Here is a 13,424-nt window from a genome sequence, read left to right as displayed (position 1 = left end):
GTTGTTTCCATCTATGTGAGAAGAAACAGGCTGGACAGCATTCAGAGGCAGAACCTGCGAAGGGGACTAAGCCAGGGCCTCCGAAAAGCTCTGAATGATAGTTCAGCCCAGGCTCAGGTCAGACTGTTATCAGTACTGTTAATTAGTCAACGAACACAGCTGTTATAGACTTTACATTCATTTAGACTCAAATATACCCTGTGGAGTTTTTATAAACAATCATGGTGACTTTCTCTGGTTCTCAACAAAACACATTGTGTTCATGAGGCTTAATAAACTCGTTGAATGCATTACCTTCTGTATGAAACATTTATAAAGCCAATATTTTGGAAGAATTTGAAACTTGCATGGTTTACATCCATGTTTGCTTGCTTGGCAGCTTCTTTTCCTTGCTTTTGTTGCTACATTTCTTAGTATGTTACCACCAACAACTGTTAAAAGTGGAATAATATGAAACCATTGGCAGGACTATGTATTACATCACATATGTGCACATGCACATGGGTGTACTTCCAACACAGGGACCTACTCTTAAAAACATTGCTCCACAGCACTACTAGTGGTGACTCCACAAGGTATCTTTAAGTTCACTTCACAAATATATATAATGGTATAGCTTTGAAAACTTTGCAATTGATACAGGAAGTTCTCACAGCTTTTTTGATACTGATAATGTCACAAAAGCGATTTTAAGATGAAGGACTTATCTTAATCTGAAGGCTGATTTGTAGCAGCATGCTTGGTTTACATTCAGAAAGTATTGTATTTTCTTACTGGTCAGTAAGTCAATTCCAAACAGCTGTTTTTATGTCTACAGCATTGACTAGCAGGATTACACACAGACTGAACAGCTATAGCAAGTTTCCTACAATTTAAAAACAACCCATGTCACCTAGTGATGAATTAATGAATTCAGAAAGTGAAAAAAAGGTTTTGTTAACCTTGTTTTAGGTGGTGCCACTAAAGTCTGCTAGAACTCTCTTTTACTAAACCAAACTTGATCTTGCACTCGGGCTAAATAATCAAACAATCTTCTAACACTTCGAACAATAAATGCTTCCTAATTGCACCCTCACAAAAATCTGGAGGTTTATTACTGTGAAGTGAATTAGACACTTATACCAAGGACTCTCATGTAGGCTATGTGAGAAGAGATGAGGACTAATATAGAAATTAGGTTGACTGAATTTGTCCCAGAAGGCAGTGGGGGATGTCACATATTTGAGTAACTGTACCAACACGATGTAGATTAGGACTGTAGCCCTGCTGTCGAAAAGAACTGTTGCTCCAATTCTCCCGTATTTACAAGAAATAGGCTTTTATTTACAAGCACAGATTTTACAGAATCCGTCTACACTTCACCAAAAGGCAGTCTTACCATAGGAGCGGAGACACCATATTTGGTTTAACAAAAACTCAGGATGAAACCAATCCCAGCATTTCCCCTGAAATAATGACACAAACAGATCCAGTGCACACACAATGATCTTTATGTCTGTGGATTAGCCATTTGTGGAACCAATCATGGTTCCCACTGTGCCAAAACCATTCTTTCTCTCCTATAAGCCTCTAATACCGCCGCTCAGTATGACTTTTTATCAGGAGCACCTCTTGGCTTTGAGAAGCTAAAAGCTAAAATTCAGTCAGTGAGAAGTAGAAATGTGTTTTTGAGTCAGTATGTGAGTGCTTGTACGTAAAAACAGAGAGATAAAGAGCTCCTCTGGGAATGATGAAAGCTAGTTGGTAAAGTGCTGTCTGTTTTCTGTGCATACATTTGACATGACATAAAATGTAGGATAGAATTAGATTTGGTTGTAAAAAACAGTTTGCAGTAAATGGAAATGAAGCAGCAATGAGATTCCTTCCCTAAAAAAATATATATATCTCCTCCCAGTCTCCAGTGGGTTGGAGTGCCTTTAGAGTGTTGCAATTTTGAGCAAGTGTTGTGTGTGCATGTTTCTGTGTGTGTGCGTGTTTACTTGTATATCTGCAACCCTGTGAAATTAAGGTGTGTTGTATTTCTCAATGTGGAAGTATCAGATAATTGAGAGTGAGGCCTGTGTATTTGTCCTGCCCATGTGAAGGTCAATGCTCTCACATGTTCACTCTCTCTCTCTGTCTTTGTGTAGTCTCTGGAGGTGTCTTGCTTCAGTGCACTCCTGTCACCCATTTTAACATTGCTTGGGTTCCTTTCAGCCGCACTGCTCTCTCATCCAATGGGAAGCAAGCTGTTGGCAAGGGAAATTGCTTCTGTGTTTAATTATAGGTTATAAATGGTTGGGAGGAGCGCGATGTGCTGTGCTGATGCTAAAAAGATGATGAGAAATAGACTAAATGAATTGAGCCACAAGACTAAAAACATTTGGAACCTCTAAAAAGATAAAAGTAAACTATTTGTGTGTCTTGTAGTTAGGGCTCTCCAGTGACTTGAAACTTTTTATAAAACAACTGAGATCCGTTGGGTTAATCTTTTGGCAGTCTTTCACACTCTTCGAGATAAAAGTTAGTGGGTGTGTTACCAATCTCTGGCTTGCTCGAAATGCAATCTCTTAATAACACCTTCACATGAGTGAAGCCTGAGAGGATGGAGTGATAATAAAGGGCTCTTTTCACAGAGCTGGTAACAAGGCTGAATTGTGAGGAGGCAGAATGGTGACTCTCAGCTACACAGACTAGGCTCTCAGTGCTTTGGCCCGTGGATCTCCTTGTCAGCGCAAGCTTTCAGATGGGTTTAGATTACAGACCTGAATGGTTTCACTTCTCCTACGTGAGCACCTAGTTTCGCCACTTCTGTCATCATTGCCTTTCCGGTACGTACAGTTCACCAAAAAGTCAAACTCTTCCTGAAACACGTGTATATTTGTCATGCGTCATGACACACAGTAACGCCAACACACAGATTTCACCTGTGTTTTTGTGAGATCGAGAACTCAGTGATACCTGGCTTCTAGGGTTTGAAGTGAAGGAACATAAGCCTCTTTGTCCCAAATTCCCTATTTGACAGTCTCTCCCATGTCTCGCCCATCTTTACTCTCTTCCTAGCAGCCTTTCAGTCCCTCTCCCCACACATCTGTATTCCATAATCACTCTCTCCTGTTGCTCATTAGTGAGTGGTTGGAATACACTGTGCTCCATCAATCCAATGCAGTTCAATATCTTGTCATTCAGCTCACTTGCTAATATGACTGATTGACACTATCTTCTGATCCTGCCTAAAGAACCATACCACGAATAGGTTTTTGCCGATTAACTATGAATATTTTACATCACAGCCGACCATTTTTCAAAGCCTACAATTTTCGATTGACGTACATTACTGCTATAGCTTCCATGCAGTGGATAGTTTCTTTTCATTTCAGGATGGTATGAAAATAAACTTGAAACTTGCTTCAGATAGGCCTTTTTCACAGCAGAGGTTTTGACTTTTCATAGTAGGAAAAGCACAGGTATTCCTAAAACCATTAACAATGGCTACATACTGTTTATGTGACAATGTGACAGTGAGCTAGCATGCACAATACAAAGACCCCAAACTGAATCAGCTAAATGGAATTTAGCCATCACTGATTTTATTATTTACTTACATTTTATTTTATTTAATGACTTTGACAAAGGAAATAAAGTAAAGAAGGTAACAGTTTCTTTCTGTTCATGGAATGAAGTGTTTGCAAGTGATTTTCGTACTGTATTGATGAATACCGATAAAAACCTGTGGTTGTCTGAAACGTAGACGATCACTCTAAAAACCAAAATGGTTGGCAGTATGATGGATACTACGAGACAAAATTTGTCAACTGTATCATACCGATTATAGAGAAGCAGCTGTCACTACCTGTGCTTGTATTGAGGGTAATGCAACTCAAGCCGCAATTCTGCAGAAAATAGTTTTATGTTAAGATTGGATGTACACTACTTTTGCATCAGTATGGTAAAGTACTTCTTTTATCTCACAGGGACTATGGTAGTAGACCCAGAACTTTGTAAGGAGGACATAGACTAGGACTTTATTTTCTTCTTAGTGTGCTTTTATATTGTTTGGATGTTTTTAACAGTTTGATTATGGAATATAGTAGTTTCATGTCATTTTGAACTATTGTTTTATTTGGTATTTATTTCCTATGATTTGGTAATCAGCATAGATTGGTTAGAATTCAAGGTTTTACTTTTGTTTCCTGTCTGGTTATTTCACCTTAAAGTGGATTTTTAGAAAATGTACTTTTTTCTAACGTAACCTTTTAACTTTTTGCTGACCTCCAGTGACTTAACTGCTCACCTTGCTGTAGTGATGTAAAATTGCTCCAAAGGGTACTCTTTAATATTTCCCTCTCAGGTATAAGCATTGCACAATAAATGCACTAAAACATGGTAAGAACTACCAATATGGCTCTTCAGAGACATCTAATTCTCTTCTCTACTTTACCCTTCCAGGTGGAGACAGTATTTGGTTCTCCCAACATGACAGTGGCTTATCATGTGACTGGAGGGGACATTGTTTACCCTCCCTCTGTTGTGCTGGAAGGCTTGGACTCCTATGGTCGTGATAAGCTGATTGCAGACCTACGACAGTACCTCCCCATGGTTACAGCCCTGCCCCTCCCAGTTGCATCATGGAGATCCAGCCCTGCCACTGGCTTCCAGCTGAAAACAGGTCAGCAAGTGTTCAGTCAGGATGAAAACAAAAAAAAAAACGTCAGAGATCAGCTTAGTACTTACTGTTATTTGTTCCTGCTGTTGTTGTACTGTTGTTGTGCACTGGAGAAATGTCTGTGAAAACTAGGTTTGAGTGGTAAAAAATAAATAAATACCACATCAGAGGAGGAAATGACAATATTGCATGTCAGAATTTAGGTACATTAGAGCTATAATATTTTCAGTGTTCCCAACACTGACAAAGATAGCAAAACACAATGTTGTAACATCCTGAAGAATAATAGCTCTGCTAGTGTACAGTTTTATGAGTTCATTTTGTTTTTATCTTCCAGTGCTGCAGTTTGTGGGAGCAGGTGATGATCCGCGGTCCTGTAGGTTCTCTCAAATGATGGAACAGAGACTTGAGAAGGTGTTTGCTGAAGCGCAGGCCAAAGTGCTCAAAACAAACAACAGACTCTCTGTTCAGGTACTGTGGTGTAACAGTTGTGTTGCACTCCTACTACTCTGTAGGTGTTCTCTTTACTGTTATAGCGGTAATGCTGTTTTTTTTAACATAGGGCCAGTGTTGAAACTTTTGCAATGTAGTGTTCTGGTGTCATTGTACTCAAATGGATGAAAACAATTTGATGTCACCTTTTATGTCAATATAAAGAGAACCATCCATCAACCCAAACAGAAGTTAGATAAATGGTGTATACAGCTACAGTTAACTAAACATTTTTTGCAGCATATTAGAATGGATGTATCTTTAGCAGTTTTGTCCCATGTTGCACATCAATGTTACCATGTGGTGGAGGTGATTTGGCAGCTACAAACAGATGTTTGAAACTGTGTGCAATTTGTGCAAAATTGTCCCTTAGTGTATGAGGCTTTGCCTTTTCAACAAGAGCTGCTTCTGAGATACAAATTAATTATGTTTAGGGAGGCAATGTTTGTATTAATTTTAATGAGCTGCCACATTAAAGTGCACCCTATATTAAAGCTAATTTGATGGTTATGCATCGATGAAGTACTACAATATTTTTGCACTCTTTTATGCTTTGCCAATTTCCCAGCCGTTGTGCTTCTTGACAATTTTCATATTTGTTGATCCAATGACAATAATTAATTCTTTGATGTTTGTCATCTCTACTATGTAATTTTTCTCTACAAGATTTGTACTAATCTTTTAGATGTGCTTATTACAGTAATGTAATCCCAATAATGTTATGTGGGTATACTTATATAAATGTTTTTTTTCTGTGCTCTCCTTGTGCTCTATGCCTGTATTCTTCCTGTTTTTTGCCCAGATGCTGAGTGTCTCCCAGGCAGTAGCATCTCCTGCTGTGTCACTGGTCTACACTGTGAGGAATGGGACTGTCTACCTTAATGGCACCACTGCCTCAAACCTCCTTGGTCAGCTGTCAGCTGAGCTGGTGGGCTACTTCCTCTTCTATCCACCACTTGTTATTGCTGAGCGTAAGTTACAATTTGCATTCAAAAATATGTCTGTTAGTCAGGGGTAATTCAACAGCCTTACAAGAGGAGACACTAGAAGTAGTTCTTGTGTTCTCTTGGGAATTATTTTTTCCCCAAATACAAATTAGATTCAACAATTTTCTTGTTGTTTCCTTGTGCTGAAACCTACAAGAACTTCTATATAAACTTTTCAGACTGTGTCTCACAAAGCATGCCGGTCTCTCATCTTTGGTTCTAGACCTTTGGACAAAAAACTTATATATTGATTCACTATACTAGTAGAAATTAGGATTCGATCTGACCTTAAAAACTGCAGTTGATTAAATGTAGTGAAAGTGGCGGTTTCCTGAGCATTTTTGGCATTCACATGAAGCAGACTATCTCAGAAGATCTATCTGGGCAATGGTAGAATGCTAGAATTCAATTGCTAGGCCTGACTGACGTCCAGCTTCTCAGTAATTGGATGTTTGTGACTGTTACGCTGCTTTTACGATCACAGTTGTATTTTAATGATTGAGTCACTTAAAGATGGTTGATGCAAAGACACAACTAACATGCCTTTCATCTTAGCCTCCTTTGAGGGCATACACAGCCTAGCGCTCCATCTGTGTTAGAGTTGTACTCAGACAAAAACAAATGAAGAGTGACAGGGAATCAGCGGGAGCCTAAACAGTAATCTTAGTGGAGTCCCAGTGTGCAGCCTGTTTCGATCCCCAGTGTAACTGGGGAATGATATGTAAACTGCTCAGTAGAGGAAGATATGGCAGATGCCAAGCTCTGAGATATAATGAGATATCATCTTTGGGTCCTTTATTGATCCTTGAAGGAGAGATTCACTGTTTCGCTTGACCTCGTTTACAGTAAATTTAGACTATAGGTTCAGCAAAAGAACCTGGCAGCTGCAGCTTTTAGAGGCTTTAAAGCTCCTTTTACATACACAGTTTCACCCAGAAATCACCTGGAAAAATCAGGCTCAATGTCTAACGGGAAGAAGACTTTACATTGTGGATTTGTGTTGTTAGTGTCAACATGTGCGTTAAACAATTTAGTATTTCTCTATCATTGTTCTAAAGCAATACATCTTCCATCATGTACCCTAAAGTCAATGCATTTTACTTAAACCTTACAGATAGCAGCCAATAGCAGGATAAACGATCTTCCCTATTCAGCAGCAGTCTATCTCACGCTTGTCTGATGAAACAGATATGTTCTTATATTCAATCAATACAGGTGTCTGTATCAGGTTGCAATAGCAAAAGGCGACCCAAAGACTCTTCAAGTCTATTTTCAACAACAGTGGTTGTGTGTTGGGCTCTGAGTGCTGCCAGAACACAGGTGACCTGCACTCAATACTGTGCCTGAACGCATCCTGTGTAGACAATGACAGAGGACTGAACTGCTGTTTTTCTAATGTGCTGCTCACAATATGCCTCCTGTGTATACATGGTGTTATCGGTTATACGGGCAAAATGGGCCTCAGTGTCTTGCACAATGTAATCGTGTGTAACCAAACCTCTGTCTTATCAAGCTCAAGGAGGTCAAGGAGTTTGGATTGTCTGTGGATCTGCAGAGGCCCACGCCTGGAAATTGCACTTTTGGTTAGGTTTCTGTTTGAGTGGAAATAAGTCTCCCTGGCTTAATTTTAGTGGTTCCTAACCAGCACCAGTGCTTTGAATGTCTCCAGACTTTGGTCGGTTTGACAAGACAGAGCTTTGGCTATGCAAGATCAGGCTCAGGGTTACAGCAGAACTTATGCTTGAGCCAGGATTTAAGCCAGGGGCTTCCCTGTAATACCATCTAGCAGAACTCATTCTTGAAAGCACTTTTTTAAACTTTACTGTTCTCTTTTGCTGAATTTAGTGGGTTAAATGGATCTTCTTACCTCCCAGAGCATATCTGGCCGGACTATATTTAGTAGAATTTTAAACCAAAAGTTTATGGTCAGTCAAGCATTTTTGGAGTATGTTAGATTATATCTATCTACATGGAAAGACACACACGGTTTCCCAATTTAGGGGCTTGTGTGTCCCTTGCAAGATGTGAAAGCAGGGCTGAAACTGTGCTTCCCTCCTCAATTAGACATCTTTATGCCTGGCCTCCACTATTTACCTCCTGCTTTGTCATTGGTCCAGATGTGATGTACTGTATTTACAGGTGACTGATGACCAGCTGAAACCAATACCTAAAAAATAATACCTAAGCATGTAGAATTTCCCTACTTTACTAGATGATATGGACAACCTCAATGTATCATTACATTATTGACCAGCTTGCAATGGTTTACAGGATACTGAGGGCCACAGAACATACTGATACATACGACTTAGAGGTTGTTTTTCTCCAAATTGAGAAAATGAAGGTTGCCTTTCTAAACCTTAAATGCGGGAGCCTTTGGTGTGATTATGACTAAACCAAATACAAACAAATTCTGGGCTTGCATCACTTAAATCTAGTCTTCAAAGGATGCAGCATCAGTGTCACCGAGGGCAGATAGCAGTTTTGGTTTACACGCTGTCTAAATCAAGATGAATACAATTTCTGCTAGCGAGCATTAAATTAAAACTCATTTTGTGAGGGGACTGAATTAAGTTAGAAAGTAAAGTAAGCCCACAGGCAGGATGATTAGGTTGGGGAGCAGAGAAAGAGAGGAAGGCAACTAAATACCAAGAAGGGAGCCGAAACTGACACAGAGAGAAACCCAGTAGGACAGGAGAGTAAAAGAAAGAATGAGAGAGTGTGTGACAGTGATTTTGCTCTGTTTTGTAGCCTGGCCATTAGTGATATTACACTGTTCACAGGAGGTGTGAGCATATGCTGGCAGCGGCTGCCTCCTCACTTCAAAGCCAATTATCACGGTAAATAATTAACAGTGGGGGATTCTCATACCACCTTGGGCTTTGCTCTGACAGAAAAAGGCCTGGGATCTCACACCACTCCGAAGTGCCTGTTTGTAGCACCAAGTACTCTGTAGTTCCTGTGGCGCTTGTGTAGGCCGGACGGTTGCGCTCAGCTCTTTTACTCCCCCTCTGCTCTTCGACAAACTCTCTCAGGTGGAATATGAGTGGACCTGTTTACAAAATGTCTCTTTTTAGACCATACCAATCCTTGAAAACTCTAACCACGATAACTATAACCCTAATGTAAAATATGAAATATTATTTGAATAGCCTTCTGTCTGTGAATTTTCTTTCACTTATTGGAATGACTCTTCAGTTTGTGTCCTCCAGGGTCTCATCACACATCAGGAATGGCTCATGTGAAACCGTCTTGCTGATTACTATTTCACATGAAATCAAATCTATAGACAGTGTTGGACTGAATTTGCTGACAGCCCTGAAGCCCTATCCATTTACAATCCCAATGCCCTTACTGTACCTATCACCATGCCCCCCCACACACAACTACCCACCCATTCCACCCCTCTCTCTTCTCTCCTGTCATGCTTGAGTGTACATTTCTGTAGCGAGTCTGCTTTCACAGGCCAGTGATACAGCATCCCCCCAAACACTGAACCAGCCTCTAGCACAAGAGCTTAATCAGGCAGGAAATAGATGTAACAGAACACAGAGACAACCAGAGCTCAGACAGCCGAAAGCTCTCCTTGCTTCTGTATTTGTCTGACATGCAGCGATAATGAGCCTTTAAACTGAGATTTCAACCACACAAAATGCGGCAAACTGTAAACTGTTCCCCTCCTTCACATGGAGTTTCCGAGGTTTTTATACATTTGGCACAGGTTTAAAAGCAATGGTTCCTCAAATAACAGATGTCTGGATTGTGAGACCACCACGTGTTGCAATAACAGTTGCAGCCTTGAAAATAAAATATATATTTTTTATAATTGTTGTGCTGACTGAGACTGCAGCTCTTTGTTGACACACAGCTGAAAATTTTAAAAGGCATATGTGGGGGAACCACAGTAGCTCACCTGGTAGAGCATGTGCACCACATACTAAAGATGAGTCCTTACCAGAGCGGCTTGGGTCTCTCTGTTTCTCCACCTTCCCCTGTCTATCTTCAGCTGTATCAAAACTAAAGGCATAGAAAGCCCCTCCCAAAAGATGATCATGTGATTCTTTAGATTTAACCTTAAGTTAGGTCTGCAGTTGTTTTAACCTTTTAATGTTGATGCAGAGAACGGGAAATAATTATGTTTTTATGTTCTTGCAGCAATGGAGTACCATAATCTGAACACCTCCGTTGCTACCAGAGACTTCTGGGTTATTACAGGTAGGGATATGATTGTTTTTACAAATATTAAAAATCCTATCTTTAGGGGGAACTGATGTGTGTTATGTTGTACAATCCATTCACTGTAATGCAGGAATAAAATCATGTATTGATCTTCCCTTGCTGCTCTGTCCGTACTGCTTATAAATCTCTACTTCATGACACAAAAAAACACATGAATATGTGGAAGACATGTACCTCTACAATTGTGAATTCATACATGGCACTATTCATAGTAACACATCTGCTTATGTTTATAATATGAACTGTCTCATTTCACTGGAACACTTAGATGCCTACAACTCCTGGACTGTTTGTTTACTATTGCCTTTGTTGGATCTATGAATGAATAGGTGTACTGAGCAACATGAATATATTCCACATTGTTCAAGGGCACCCACACTGCTATACTGTATAATGGATGGTCCTTTCAGATCAGGCTGTGTAGCTCTTAACCCTGCACCCTGCTGAGTCAGTTCAAGGTCATTCACTTGATAATGGGATTTACTCACACTGAACAAGATGTACAACCACAATTATTGTTTTTCAACTTTTGATAAAATGGAACAGATTAAAGCTGCATTAGGTGAAGTTGAACACTAGGGGACAGAAAGACAAAACAAGCAAAACAAGCTTCCAGGAAACACAGCCCTGATATCCTTAGTTTATCAAGTTGTTATGGCTAATAACAGCTTGTCAACTTATATATACGTCAAACACAGAGGGACATGAGCTTCCTTATAAGGCCCTTACAGCCTGAGAATCCTGCATTAGTCTTACCGTCTTATCACACAGTGTGTATATTTTCTCACATACACATTTCTTATTTTTCTAATAATCTCCTCCTTCTTTGTGCTACTATTTTTCCTTGCCAAACAATTTATTTTCCCTCTTAACAACCATCTGGCCATCCTCTATGTTGCGTCTACATTTGCAGTGATCCAGGACGTGGATAACACCAGCCTGGAGGGACAGTACCAGAGCTTTGCCAGTCTAATGGAGCAGCGGCTGGCAGAGCTGTTTGTGTTGGCAGGGCAGCAGGGCACTCGTTTCAGACGAGCCACTGCTGTAGGCAGCTACACTGTCCAGGTAAGAAACTGGCACGGCAACACAACAGGGAGTGCCTCGTCTCACTTTATCTGGAAGAACAAACAGTCTGCGATGCACAGGGTTAGAGAGTGCAAACAGTAAATCATTTTAGATTATTATTCTGATGTTTTGCTTTTTATTCAGAAGTCTAATGAAAGCATTAATCCAACAGTTTTGTTGGCTTATATCTTACAGTATGAATATTTCATGAGATAAACACTTTGATACACACTTCTGCACACTCTTGCGTGATTACTTGTGGTCAGCCCTTGCTAATTGCTCATCAAAACAAGCCAGAGGTGGAATGTTTTACTAAGCAAGTACTCTCTTCTGTCCATGTGGTTTTCCCTCTCATGAGACTCCTTGCCTTATTGCATGGTTTTACTTTTTGTTTCCTTCTCAGCCATTCAATAACATTTGATATTGAGTGTATTATAGTTCAAGGAAACACATGTCATCCTTTTTCTTTTTTCAATCAGATGGTGAGCATCCGTAGGGTGTCAGGGTTGAAGAATCCAGCAGAGATGACCTACTACGTCCAACACAATGGCATTCCTTTAACGGGCACGTCAGCTGCCAAGGTTCTGAACACTGTAGATTCTCAGACCATGGCGCTCACCCTGGGCTATTTTGTCCAACTGCAAGCAGAACGTAAGCACAGCATCTTTCTAGCATTTGACAAGTAGGCAAATAGACAGAAACACTGACAGACTAGACATGAAAACACATGACTCATGCTGAGTTTAGAAAAAAGAGCCAGTGCTAGAGTGAGGGGAGTAGAAGAAAAGGTTGAGAAAGCTCTTTGCTCTCTAATCTCTCTGAAATGCTCTCGGCAGGACGTTGTTTGTTTGGGCTGCAGTGCTGCTCAAGAGAAAGGGAGAAGGGGGGAGACACTTGGTCAGGGGAGAGGGGGAGAGAGAAAGAGAGAGCACGTTGCATTCCCTTATAGATCGTTGCCTACAATAGCTGAATCAGGCACACTATATCAGGTTGAGCTGTATACTGTGTCACTTGGCGTGGGTGTGATAGATGCCTCTGCATGTTTTAGCAGGAAAGGTAGGCTGTGTATTATACTTCCAGTTGTCCAATTAGTGGACTGACTGTTATCATTTAGTGTTTAGAGTCTACTGGGTGCCATGTAATGAAGTGATGATGGTGAAAAAGTGTTTTTCTTTTTTTCAGCTGTGGTCAAGAACCCTCCTAATAACCTTTGGATAATCGCTGCAGTGTTGGCCCCCATAGCTGTAGTAACACTCATTATCATCATCATCACTGCTGTGCTATGCAGGAAGAATAAAAATGACTTTAAAGCTGATGCCATTGGCAACCTCAACCCCAGAGCTAAGGTATCTGTCTTTCTTTCTATGTATGTTTATGTCTGTCTGTGTTAAAGCAGGCTAATAGCTAAAACAAATCATACTAGCTCTGTTTTGATAGGAGATTAAGTTTTTCAATCTTTTTTCAGGCTTCCAATATGTGATAATCTGCTTTTCTTGGTTTCCTATTATTGTAAATGGACTGTCGGGCAAAACACGTCATTTAAAGACATCACCTTGGGCTCTGTGAATTTATAATGTGCACATTTCACTAGTTTTTGATTTTATAAACAGAACGATTAATTGAGAAAAAAATAAACAGATAAATCGATAATGAAAATAATTAGTTGCAGCCCTATAGTTAGGGCTGTGTGTGAGTTATAGGTATAGTGACTTAATAGCTATCATTCTGTGATGATAAATGTGTGGGATTTTGTGTTGTATTCCGTATGATCTGCATAATGCCATCTGTATGACCTGTGTTAATGCATTAGTAGAATCCTATCAATCTTGAAACTTCAGCACACACACACACACATTATATTTCAAACTATATAAAACTATTTTAAGCTATTTCAAACATTTTCTCTTATTTTCAGATGGCGTATCGGAGAGATGTGGGCTATTATCATCAGGTATCTACCTCTCTATTTCCTCTCATTACTGATCTGTGTTTTCATC

At 40.0% G+C, this 13,424-nt stretch overlaps 1 protein-coding gene across 1 annotated transcript in view; it reads left to right on the top strand.

The window, feature by feature from the left end:
- kiaa1549lb (KIAA1549-like b) overlaps nt 1-13,424 on the top strand; it is a 57,361-nt gene that overhangs the window by 29,948 nt on the left and 13,989 nt on the right. The window contains exons 4-12 of the mRNA XM_035682187.1: nt 2-117; nt 4,429-4,648; nt 4,983-5,116; nt 5,940-6,108; nt 10,279-10,338; nt 11,276-11,427; nt 11,907-12,078; nt 12,610-12,773; nt 13,343-13,378. Coding sequence (XP_035538080.1) covers nt 2-117; nt 4,429-4,648; nt 4,983-5,116; nt 5,940-6,108; nt 10,279-10,338; nt 11,276-11,427; nt 11,907-12,078; nt 12,610-12,773; nt 13,343-13,378 — 1,223 coding nt within the window. The remainder of the gene's footprint in view (nt 1; nt 118-4,428; nt 4,649-4,982; nt 5,117-5,939; nt 6,109-10,278; nt 10,339-11,275; nt 11,428-11,906; nt 12,079-12,609; nt 12,774-13,342; nt 13,379-13,424) is intronic.

This window comes from Morone saxatilis, unplaced genomic scaffold (assembly GCF_004916995.1).
Source record: "Morone saxatilis isolate NCDOM2014 unplaced genomic scaffold, NCSU_SB_2.0 Contig11, whole genome shotgun sequence".
Taxonomy (NCBI): Eukaryota; Metazoa; Chordata; class Actinopteri; family Moronidae; genus Morone; species Morone saxatilis.
The sequence above is the reverse complement of the archived record's forward strand: the minus strand, read 5'-3'. Positions and strand labels throughout refer to the sequence as shown.